The sequence below is a fragment of the Astatotilapia calliptera genome, chromosome 15 (genome assembly GCF_900246225.1).
Source record: "Astatotilapia calliptera chromosome 15, fAstCal1.2, whole genome shotgun sequence".
Classification (NCBI taxonomy): Eukaryota; Metazoa; Chordata; class Actinopteri; order Cichliformes; family Cichlidae; genus Astatotilapia; species Astatotilapia calliptera.
The window spans coordinates 24,317,614-24,330,617 of NC_039316.1; the positions used below are offsets into that span (position 1 = coordinate 24,317,614).

The 13,004-nt window shown below is 43.5% G+C and overlaps 1 protein-coding gene across 3 annotated transcripts in view; it reads right to left on the bottom strand.

The window, feature by feature from the left end:
- LOC113037600 (interphotoreceptor matrix proteoglycan 2-like) overlaps window positions 1–13,004 on the bottom strand; it is a 99,382-nt gene that overhangs the window by 6,967 nt on the left and 79,411 nt on the right. For all 3 annotated transcript variants that reach the window (XM_026194847.1, XM_026194845.1, XM_026194848.1), the window contains one exon: window positions 9,441–9,648. In XM_026194847.1, coding sequence (XP_026050632.1) covers window positions 9,441–9,648 — 208 coding nt within the window. The remainder of the gene's footprint in view (window positions 1–9,440; window positions 9,649–13,004) is intronic.

Genomic DNA, 13,004 nt, shown 5'->3' on the forward strand with positions numbered 1-13,004 from the left:
CCAATCCGTCTGTCGATCTCCGGCTCCCTTCTCCCATCACTTGTGAACAAGACCCCGAGATACTTAAACTCCTCCACTTGGGGCAGGGTCTTGTCCCTGACCCAGAGTGGGCACTCCACCCTTTTTTAAAGTTATAGTTTTTAATTTTTAAGTACAGAATGTCACCGGGTTGGTTTGTTGGTAGGTTCCGCTCAGAGCCATTTAATGGACCGATAACTGAATAAGACTCAAAGGCTCTGAATGTGTAATTTTCATGAACTTCAACATTGTTCTCATTCATTCATTCATTCATTCATCTATAAAATGCTTTACAAACCTGAACATTACAGCTAACAGGTGGATTTTTAGTGCAGCTGGCTGTAGCTCAGTTCGCAGAGCGGATCAGCCACTAACCAGAAGGTCTGTGGTTCGATCCCAGGCTGCTCCAGTCTGCATGCCAAATATCCTTGGGCAAGATACTAACCCCATGTTGCTCTCCGATGCATCCATCGGAGTGTGAATGTGTATGAATGTTAGATACTTAGCACTTAAGCTTAGAAGTGCTTGTGTGAATGGCTGTGATTGGGTGAATGAATTAGCTGTATAAAGCGCTTTGAGTGCTCGGACAGAGTAGAAAAGCGCTATATAAGAACCAGTCCAAACAATGATGACTCCTTTACTGCTAAAGACAGAGAGAGTGAAAGTGTAAAGAATATCTTTGGTTTGTTAACATAAAACTCATTGTTACAGCCAGGAGCAACTCAAAGGTGATCCCCTTGGACTGAGTTTAGGTTTAGTCCCTCATTTTCCTCTGAGTTATCGGTTCTGTCACTAGTTAGCTAACATAAACTAATTTAAGTCTATTAGCCGCAAATCTCAAAGCTAAGCTGGAGAGACAAATCAATCAATAACCTTTTTATTTAGCAAAAACCTATTTTTTTTAATGCATGAACCAGTATTAGGATCTGTTTTCATAAGCCCTTCATCAACTCAGCTGGTCTTCTGTAGAGAACCCACCAACGCAGGAACCACAAAGAAAGGCAGGATTTAAAGTGAGATCTTTCTTACTATGAAGCGACAGCTCTCCTTTGCTCCATTACTTCCTCTAATGTCCATTTAAGGCTCGCTCCAGATAGGAGTCGGTCCCCATAGACTTTGATGTTAAAATGTTTCACGTTAGAGCAGAAATAAATGCATTTAGAGCCTGCTACAAAAAAACGGTTTGGGCCTCTGTGCACAATTATCCAATTTAACTACAGAAATTACACACAGGCTGATGCTCTGCAACACAAACTGTCTTATTTTTAGTGCTCCAAAGTCACTCTTTTTTAAACTGTGCAATTCAAATAACTTCACAATATCTGCTTTAAAACACTACATTAGCATTTATTTGTGCCAGGTTGGTAGGTAAAGTCACCCAGTGCGAGTTTGCAGCAGATAAAAACACATTACTGAGGAAAATTTTTTTTGAAATATCAACTGAAGATTCACCCTGCGTGGAACTAAAACCTCCACCTTCCCCAGCTTCACCCTTTAAACCGCATATTAGAAAACCACACATGGTTGTACGCCTAGACACTAAAACCAGTCTGTTACACCTGCACTCACCCGGGCAAACACCCAACTAAAACAAGTCTGAGCCAGCCAGCGAGCAGGATTAAAGAAACGTGACCTGGAGTATCAGGGCCACATGGAGAGCAAGGTGCCAAAGAAAACCTGCACAGCTTTGTAGGAAAAAGAAATGGGACTCCTCGGAGTCGTTCCCTGTGTGCCTTTTCGGGGAGTCTTTTCATTAGAAAGCGTTTAACTTACACAAAATGATTTCACTGCTGCCAGCTCTCTGTGCTGTCAGGCAGCCAAATGAGATTAAAAGGAATGTGCAGCGCCGCGGTACTAACCTGCCAGGTGGTGTTCGGTGTTTACGGCTGTTTTTGGTTTCTTTGTCCTCTCTCGGCCGGTCTGGACGCTGGATTAGACCTAACAGGGTTCAGTGTTAATGAAACGTGGCAAATCTAAGTCGACCGCCACCCCCTCAATCCCCCAAGACGGAAGAGCGTTTCGGGAGGAAACCGGCAGCGGTTTCTTTCTGCTGCTCGGGCCAATCGGGCCAATCAAATATTCATGTTAAACAAAACCACAAACCGCAGCTCCGGTTCAGGGAAAAATCACGTCCGTGTCCTCGGCTCCGAATGCAAATGAAGACATTCGGGTCATCGACTAAATGTAAGAAAATCAGATGTCAGACTTTGCTTCAGGTGCACATCTTTCTGCACTTCACCTGTCATTTGTGGGCACGAGCATTCAAGCCTGAACTGTGTTTACTTATTTATAAAATGCAGAAATATCACATTTATCCAATTAGTACTGCTGCTTCACTCTTTCCTAGAAGCCGTTGGCAGTTACAGAACAAATACCCCTGGTTGTGGATCACTGGGCTAAGATGCTGACCGTGTATTTGTGTGTCCCTGGAAACCATCTCTCCTCCTCCTCCTCACATTTCCTCTAATCTCTCTGCTGTCCGCTGCCTACAAAGAGACAAGAAATCCCCCGAGATAATAAAGGAAATCAAAATAGTTTCCAAGCACCATCCAAATATAAATTCCTGTGCCCCCAAAAATGCTCTTTTTCTTCTGATTGATGAAACTTTTCATTATTCATATTCAGTTACTTGGTAAACATAGCCCTCCTCTCCTGCAGAGGTATGTGGGCCGTCGCTATGAGTACCGTTGGTGCAGCTGTCCGCACGCTGTTGCTGTTTCTGATGGAATCGTAAAGAAAACGGGAATTTGTTTTGGAGCTGCTCTTTTGGGCTGCTAATCTTAACCCACCCCAAGTTTGGTGATCACGACGTGGTCAGGAAGGTCGAAGAGTAAATGCAGAAATAAAAAAAGATCAAAAGAATGTGGAAATATGTTGTCACTTGTTTTGAGTTCTGTGCAAAAGTCTTGAGCTGGTCAAGGTGGAAGCAAGAGAGCTGTTAACCATATCCTCCAAAAGCACTGTATTTACTTATTTATTTGTTTATTTGGTATTTTGAGGAACAAGAAACTTCCGTTTTTAGTCTGAACCTCCAATTATGATACTCAAATTAGCTGCTGTGCTGTCCCTTATTTTCCTGCTTAAGTTTTTAACAACTGGGTTTCGTGTAGGTCAGGATTTTACAACAACGCTTAACAAGATGAATTCAAAGGAGATCACAAAGGATTAGCCCCTAATACACCACACTTCTTAGTTTTCTTGTGTTTTTCTCCAACGAACAATAAACGAAGTCCTCAGTCTAGAAGCTCAGAGCTGTGGATCTCCTGCCTGTTAATCTGTGGACACAGAAGCTGTAACGATGGCGTTTTAATACGTGTTTTACGCTTTTGTGGTTTCTCTAATGTCTCACCACTGCAGATCCAGAAAATGAAGTTTGTGCTGTCTGACAGGTGAAACAATGCAGACCCAAAACTATCTGTGCAAAGGTTGAGCTGATGGAAAATCGACGTTTGAGCGTGAGAATCTCTGAGGTGCTGTGTGTCAGGAGGCGAGGTGCTGGCATATAACGGTGCTGAAATTAGATTTTTCTGGCAGTTGAGCGGCAGCGACTCTCTGCAGGTGGTTAATAAAAGAAAAAACGCTTTCTCTCCGTTAAAAATCAACTTAGCATTGATTTACAGTGGTGAGGGGCTGGATGATGGAGGGACGGATCAGACAGAGAGAAGGAGGATAAACACCACAGCAGAGCAGAAGACCGCTAAAGGCTGTGCACAAAGATATTACTTCATACAAGCATGGTCAGTCTGAATTCAGAGGCACATTAAAGCTATTTGGGGCAATTTTTCCATCATTTGACCATTAAAGTGACAAGAAACTGAAAAATATCAATCGCACGATCAATCCCTCAGTCACAAAGTGACAAAACCCACAAAAAGAAACCAAAACATTAAATCAATTTTCTTTGCAGCGTTGGATCTGTTTGTCCATCTCATATCCATCTGTTTGATGAACCACATGTGCAAAGATTTTTCTTTTTTTCTCTGACAGTTTTCAAAACCAGAAATAAGGAGCAGGCGTTACCAAAAATCACGATCTCAGTTCTAAGCAACATTTTGCTATAAACCAAAGCATCAGACACAGTTAATCTTTAGGATGATTACGGCACTACGTTACATCTCGAAGACTGCCAAACTTACCAAAACTCAGAAAATCATCTTTATACACACACACACACACACACACACACACACACACACACACACACACACACACACACACACACACCAAACGTGGATTAAACAGCAGTAAAATTAGTCCTGAACAAATATTGATAAAAGCGCAGAGAGCAGCTGCTGTTACTGAGTCTGTTTGTTTCAGCAGACAGATGTTTGGTGTTATTGGATTAAATACAATTAAAAAAACCAAGCAGAGCGTCGTCAGATTTCCTTCAAAGTTTCCATAAGAGTTGAGAAAAAAGTCTTTCCAGCCATTATCTCACCCTGTCTGTCTCTAAATGTCTCAGATTTAAAACCGTCGCCGCTCCCTGCAGTGCAGTTTATTAACAGACCCGAGGATAACTTTTAATTTAGTTAAACGTTCATAATGTAATAAAAAATCTGCATGTGAGCTGACAGTTAATGAAACACGATATTAATGAAGCTTTTAAGTGCTTAAGGAAAGGAACTATTCTTCAAAGGCGTCTGTGGACAGCCGACATCATCCTGCCACGATTTAAAACTCATCACAGCAGCTAACAGCTGGCGGTTACGCTTCAGATGTACTAAGTTCAACCATGCACCACAAGTTTCAATGAAATGTACGTAGCACTTTGTATTTCCTACAGAGAAATTGCAAAGAAAGTTAAGGTGACAGTAGTTTTCTTCACTATCAAAAGGCACTCAGAAACCGGGGCAAACTGACAGGATAAGGTCTGGCAGACCCAAAGCCACAGCTGAATCATGGGACACGTTTCTGGGAGTTAACAGCTTGCATGATAGGCGGCTAACAGGATAACAGCTTCAAGCACAGCTTAATAGTGGTCGTAGCAAGTCTCAGTTTCAACTGTGAAGAGGAGACTTCTTGCTGCAGGTTTTACAGGACGAGTTGCAGCAAGAAAGCCATCGCTAAGACGTCAGAATATTACAAAGAGGCTTGGCTGGGTCATGAAACGCTGCCATTGGACGACTGAAGACTGGAAGGCGGAATCAAAATTTGAAATGTTCAGTTTGTAACGCAGGATCTTTGTGCGCCGTTGAGTAGGTGAAAGGATGGTTTCACAGTGTGTGGCATTAACTGGCAAACATGGAGGAGGAAGTGTGATGGTCTGGGGCTGTTTTGCTGGATCCAGGGTGGGTGACTTGTACAGAGTGAGAGGCGCCATGAAGCAAAACGGCTCCCACAGCATTCTGCAGCACTATGCAATAGCCTCTGGTATGCACGTAGTTGGTCAAGGATTCATCCTACAGCAAGATAATGACCCAAGTCCAAGCTATGGCAGAATTACCTCAGGAAAAAAGAACAAGATAGTAAGCTTAAAAACACGAAGTGGCCACAGTCTCCAGGCTTTAACCCCATTGAGCTGGTTTGGGATGAACTGGACAGAAGAGTGAAAGCAAAGTAGCTGTTACACCACAAAGCGACAGAAGAAGAAAAAGAGGCTCCACCCTTCTTCTCTCACCATAGATGTCTCTATACGCTCACTTTCCTGCAGTCACGTGAGTGGCTGGTAGTTATATCATGGCTTCAGTCTGTGTCAGCCTCCAGAGTTTATCTTCTTGATCCATTTCAGGTGTTTTAGTGCAAATCAAAGTGACAACGGGTGATCTGGAGAGGCACGGCAACACAAACCCCCAAATAGGGAATGGTTCTGCAGGAGATGGACACGGACCGCCGCGCTCTCCTTATCGCTTCTTGCTAGAGAAGATTGGATTGGTTCCTGAGTTCCTGATCCCAGATTGGATCAGGAGCTCAGTGGGCTCCTGGGACAGTCTGAATCAGATAGACAGATAAGGATTTTTTTGGTTAAATGGTAAATGGCCTGTATTTATATAGCGCTTTTCTAGTCCCTAAGGACCCCAAAGCGCTTTACATATCCAGTCATCCACCCATTCACGCACACATTCACACACTGGTGATGGCAAGCTACATTGTAGCCACAGCCACCCTGGGGCGCACTGACAGAGGCGAGGCTGCCGGACACTGGCGCCACCGGGCCCTCTGACCACCACCAGTAGGCAACGGGTGAAGTGTCTTGCCCAAGGACACAACGACCGAGACTGTCCAAGCCGGGGCTCGAACCGGCAACCTTCCGATTACAAGGCGAACGCCCAACTCTTGAGCCACGATCGCCCCTGGTTGGTATATTTGGGTGGCACAGTTGCCTAACAGCAAAAAGGTTCTGGATTTGAATCCGCTGGCCCGCTGAGGCCTTTGTGGGAGGAGTTTGCATGCATACCAACCTAACCGAGTAACTTATTGGCAATTAAAAGCTTCATGCGTTATAAAAAAATCCAAATGAAGCATGAAAATCTGTGTATGAGTATGACTCTGTGTCCCCTCCAGCCTCCACATGTGGACTTTTTCACTTTAAAAGATGAAAGTGTTCACTTTCTCTCCACAGACGCCTCACCTTACCCTTCTCCCTGTGACAGCTGTGACAGGCTATAAGTGGTTAAACAATGGATGTTTACTAATCAGATTTCATATTTATTCTACACTGAACAAAAATATAAACGCAAGACTTTTGTTTTTGCTCCCATTCCCCATGGGATGGACGTAGAGACCTAAAATTCATTCCAGATACACAATATAACCATCCCTCCCAAACAGTGGTCACAAATCAGTCCAAATGTGTGGTAGTGGGCACGTCTGCTATATTGAGATAATCCATCCCACCTCACAGGTGTGCCACATCAGGATGCTGATCTGACATCATGAGTAGTGCACAGGTGTACCTCAGACTGCCCACAACAAAAGGCCACCCTGGAATGTGCATTTTTTTGCGCTATTGGGGGTCTGAGGACCCAGAACCGGTCAGTATCTGGTGTGACCACCATTTGCCTCATGCAGTGCAACACATCGTCGCATGGAGTCTATCAGATTGTCAATTGTGGCCTGTGGAATGTTGGTCCACTCCACTTCAATGGCTGTGCGAGGTTGTTGGATATTCGTGGGAACTGGTACACGCTGTCGTATACGCCGGTCAAGCACATCCCGAACATGCTCAATGGGTGACATGTCCGGTGAGTATGCTGGCCATGCAAGAACTGGGACATTCTCAGCTGCCATCTGCCCTGAACAATGTGAACCATGATTCATCCGTGAAGCGCACACCTCTCCAACGTGCCAGACGCCATCGAATGTGAGCATTTGCCCACACAAGTCTGTTACGGCGACGAGCTGGAGTCAGGTCAAGACCCCGATGAGGACGACGGGCATGCAGTTGAGCGTCCCTGAGACGGTTTCTGACAGTTTGTGCAGAAATTGTTTGGTTGTGCAAACCAATTGTTCCAGCAGCTGTCTGGGTGGCTGGTCTCAGACGATCTTGGAGGTGAACCTGCTGGATGTGGAGGTCCTGGGCTGGTGTGGTTACACGAGGTCTGCGGTTGTGAGGCCGGTTGGATGTGCTGCCATATTCTCTGAAACGCCTGTGGAGACGGCTTATGGTTGAGAAATGAACATTCAATGCACGGGCGACAGATCTGGTTGACATTCCTGCTGTCAGCATGCCAATTGCACGCTCCCTCATTGCTTGTGGCATCTGTGGCATTTTGCTGTGAGACAAAACTGCACATTCCAGGGTGGCCTTTTGTTGTGGGCAGTCTGAGGTACACCTGTGCACTACTCATGATGTCAGATCAGCATCCTGATGTGGCACACCTGTGAGGTGGGATGGATTATCTCAATATAGCAGATGTGCCCACTACCACACATTTGGACTGATTTGTGACCACTGTTTGGGAGGGATGGTTATATTGTGTATCTGGAATGAATTTTAGGTCTCTACGTCCATCCCATGGGGAATGGGAGCAAAAACAAAAGTCTTGCGTTTATATTTTTGTTCAGTGTATTTTAGTGACACAGTTTACGATTGAGGTGATTGCTAACACTGTTTAATTGTATGTTTAATTCCTGTCTCATATTTTATTGAGTATAATTTGGCTTCAGTCCTCTGTTTTGCATGCTTAAGGTTACCCTGCGTTAACCCCAAGCTGAGGTTGTTAAAAAATACCTGAATAACTTTCTACTTTTAACAGAGAAAGTTAAAGAAGGCTGCAGAGAACAGCTTAAACTCGAGGCATCACGACCCTTTACAAAAAGAACGATTCCACTTAAAAAAAGAAAGCAGAAAATCACATTATACACCGGCAGGCTCCAGCTCCCTCTGATAAAAATTATACATCTGTAATGAAAATTATGGCTCTCGGTTTGAATCCAGCGGCTCAAAGAATGGCAGCTCAGTCTGAGTGAGGATAAGACAGTCACACATTATCACTCTGAAATGATTGTTCCCACATTCCTGCAGCCGGGACTTTGAAATGACTGAACGCTGACTTTCCCGCTGTACCTGTTTGCAAACCCCGGTCCTGAGATTTAAATTCTGCCTCACCATCACTCCAAAACTGAAACACGTGCTGCCCATGGTCTGTGTTCCTGTTCTGTTGTTCAGCTGAATGTTGTAAAAATCGTATTTTTAACAGTCAAATCAGTCGTGAAGGTCAGCTTTTACAAAACTGCAGCTGGTTTTAACTTTAACGGCCCTTTAATGACTTCTCAGTTGAACTGCGGTGACCCGTTTATGTTCAGTTTGTCCAAATCCACTCAGTAATCACAATTCAGCTCCTACACATCACGCAGTGGTCACTGCACTGGCTATCAATGAAATTTGCCCTCCATGAATCGACTCCACAGCCTCTCAAATAATCTGCCAACCTGCACAAAGTTCAGCAATCGACCGTTTGAAATCCTATTTAACACTCGTCCTGTTTTCATTCGCTGAGTCTGAGATGTCCTGTCCACCGTGAATGTTTCTTCCTGTTTTTTCAGTTTGTTGTTTTTATTTGCAGTCTTTTTTTGTATTAAAACCTATTATTAGCTTTAACCTAATGTTTTATTTGATTTCATTCATTTATTTGCTTCCTTCAGTTTTGTTTAACTCCTTTTTTCTTTAAACAACCCCCCAACAAAATGTTTGGGACGCTGTTTTTGTTCCTGTGTTCTGTTACTTCCTGTCTTATTTTGAAAGTCCCTCATCTCATGTGCTTTTTGAGTTAACTCTTTGTCTCTAGAGTTCTGCATATCAGTGTAATAAGTAATATGGAGGGACAGACTGAGACTGCCATTATATGCTGATGATGTGGTTGCGTTTACTGTAAAATTATAGAAATAATAAATTTTGTGATTTCTGCTCTGTGTTCTTTGTAACACTTTATAGACCAAACTGTGGACCTGCTGATACACAGTCCGCATACATCGTCATTTACCTGCACACGGCTCCGTATCCGGGAACTATGCGGCACTCTCCTCCTTGGCAGTAGTTCGGCTGGAGGACACACAGGCTCTGGCAGGGCAGACCGTCCACTGACACGAAGCCCAACTGGCACTGACACTCCGCCTCCTTCGTCCAGGCGTTCACCACGCAGCGAGAAAACTCACCGCAGGCCTGGAACTTGCAGGGATCGGCCTGATCAGCTGCAAGGAGAGGAAGGCAGAAAAACGTGGACACACATTAGTATTCAGGAGGAGTTTCCCGCGCCTTCCTCTAACCACCCTCCTCTCTCCGGGAGGTGCTCAGGAGTGTTTGATTTTAATGAGATCCTCTCCTCCTGCTCTGCACTGAAATGTAAGGTTTAGCCGGCCTCCGAGACTAAACGTCAGATTCACTCCGGGGAAATTAGCATGTGTGCAGGGTGTCACGGATGAGAAGTACATCATGTTGTGAAGCCACAGCACGTGGTCAGTATCTGTAATCCAAACATACATCAGCAAGTATGTGTGTTTGAATCAGGGCTTCTGCTGGGGGTCTACAGCCTTCGTGTCCTGGAGAGTTCCTGTTTATTTATACTGTATATTTATTAGAGATGGCACGATACCACTTTTTTATGTCCGATACCGATATCATAAATTTGGATATCTGCCGATACCGATATGAATCCGATATAGTGTTTTTTAATCAACAAAACTGTTTTTTAAATATCTTGCTGCATTTTGTATAAGTTCATACTCAAGTTTAAAACAACAACTACACTAAAGCTATTCTGTTATACCTGTATGCAAAAAAAAAAAAATTTCATAGTTCAGCAATACTGATCAATCTAATAAACTTAAACCTACACCATCCTCCCTATTCTGGTATTTTAAAGAGTACTTAGCATAAATATTAAGCAACCTAACTAATAGGGTTCCAACTCCCAGCAACAACAAAAATAAATAAATAAAAAATAGGGAACCACCCCTCACGCTCCACCTCATGATGCTTAATCGACGTAATCAACCTTAATTTGATGCAGTGTGAAAAAAAATGCACAGAAATCAATTATTTTTCAAGAAATATTAAATAGATTCAACATCTTTCTTCAACAAAATTGCAGACTGCACAGATGGTACCTTCCCAAAGGAAAAAGTACTATAGCTTACTAGGGTATATTAGACTTAACAGTTACTATATACAATAATGGACTTCTATACATTTTACATCAGATTAAAACTTTGGGTGTAAGATTCAGATAAATATTAAATAATTAAAAGCTAGACATTTTAAATGAGAATAAGAAAGAAAAGTATGTCTTTGTGCCCCCTTTTCCCTGTTAATGCCCTATCGGCCCCCCTGGCTAAACTTTGCTAGATCCGCCCCTGCACAGTTACCAGCGTCAGCTACGTAGAAAAAGATCCTGGAGTAGAAAGTAATATTAAATAAATTCTAACAACAGCTGATCAAGCTTAAACGTGCTGCTGTTGTTCAGCCGCTGGTTTCCTCTTTCTGGTGCAAAGTGGGCCAAAAACAAACAAGAGAGACAGACTCATGACAGAAAAGCCGATCAGCTGATCGTTAAGCAGTTTCATGATTGAAGTAGCAGCAAGAAGAGGCAGTCGCTTGTTAAGCTTAATGCAGGAATGCTTTACAAACATTCAGAGATGGACTTACACACTTGCTTTACTTCTCTCGGGATAACTTTGTCGGAGATGAAATGCCGGGTTGCTAGCGAAGCTCCACATGCTATCCAGACCACCGACAGGTCCCGCATGCCACAGCCGCTCTATCACGTGATGCATACTGCTCCGACGTGCTAACGTTCTGAGGTGAGTTACGGCGTGTTGCAAGTTTTGTGAGGTGCTTTCGTGATATTTAATGGATCGGATTACATTTTTTATTTTTCTCCGATATCCGATCCAGTAATTTAGGTCAGTATCGGACCGATACGTAATATCGGATCGGTCCATCTCTAATATTTATCAGTGTATGCCAGCTGGAACAGAAACAGCTGATTTTACATCATGACTTGGAATAAATAGCCATATTTAATCTGTGTATGTAAAATGTCCCTCTTACTACTTTTCTTAGACTGTGTAACTGGCAGGTTTGAGGAATCTATCAAACATATCGCTGCACAGTTTTTGGGAGATTGCTTGTAACCCTCAAATCAACTACAAGAGAATTTAAGGTTTTATAAACCTGCATTTACCTTTGTTTTTACAGTGTATGTAGTGCTTTATAGCCTCTTTTAGTTCAAAATCTAGTCTTGCCAGCCACTTTATTAGGTATCCCTTGCTGGGGAACACTCCTCAGAGATGTTGGTCCATACCGATGTGATAAAAATCACACAGCTTCTGCAGCTTTGTTCACAACAAACACAAGTGTTTCAGCAAAAACCTGATTCCCAATCAGGATTTTGCTGAAACACACACACGCTCGCCTCGAGACAGAAGATGTTGCAGCAGCACTTCTCCTCTCAGCAGCTCACTTCTCATCTTCATCACCATTATTCGGGCCCTATAATGTTCTCTACGATCCCACCGTGTGCCGTTGGATTTGACATATAGACCTAATTACCAAGTCTGTTTGAATGTTTGTGATCTCTGCTCCCTGCCTCAGACTCATCTGTGGAGAATATTACATCACAAAGCTTTTAGAGTGTGAACTGCATGCAGAGGAGCGCTGCTGATACAACAAATGTGAATTATTCTAAGATGCCTGTTTATATCTCATACATAAAAAGAAATCCTGACATCATAAAACACCACCGCACTGCAGCTAACAAAAGAAACGGCATGTTGGCTTTTTAATCTTTCATGTTAAGGAATAAAAACACCATTGCATGCAAAAAGGACTCTTAGATATTCAGTTGAACAACAGTAGAATCAGCACTGAGCCAGAGCTTGCTTTAATCACTGCTAACATCAGCCAAAACAAACTGTCTTCCTGTGTTATATTACTCTATTTTATAAACTGCTACGGACCCGTTGAGGCATGCACTCCACTCTACTCCTGAAGGTGTGCCGTGGGATCTACACCCAGATGTAAGCGACAGATCCTTTAAGTCCTCTAAGCTGCGAGGTGGGGGCTCCATGGATGGGACTTGTTTGTCCAGAATATCCCACAGATGCTCGATTGGACTGAGATCTGAGAAATCTGGAAGCCAAGTCAACACCTCAAATTGTTCCTGAACTATTTCTGGTTTGTGGCACCTCGCATTATCCTGATGAAAGACACAGCCATCAGGGAGTACTGTTTCCATGAAAGGGTGTACATGGTCTGCAACACCGCTAAGGTAGATGTTACATGTCAAAGTGACGTCCATGTGTTGGCAGGACCCAAGGTTTCCCAGCAGAACACGGTGGATGGGGTCAGTGTGGGAACCCTCGCTGTCTGTAGTGCCAGATGTTCTGTGTATTCTGACAGCTTTCTATCAGAACCAGCTTAAACGTTTTTTGCAATTTGAGCTAAAGTAGCCACACGGGCCGGGCTTCGTTCCCCACATGCATCAGTGAGCCTCAGCCGCCCATGACAACTGTTCGTTCCTTGGACCACTTTGATAGATACTGACCCC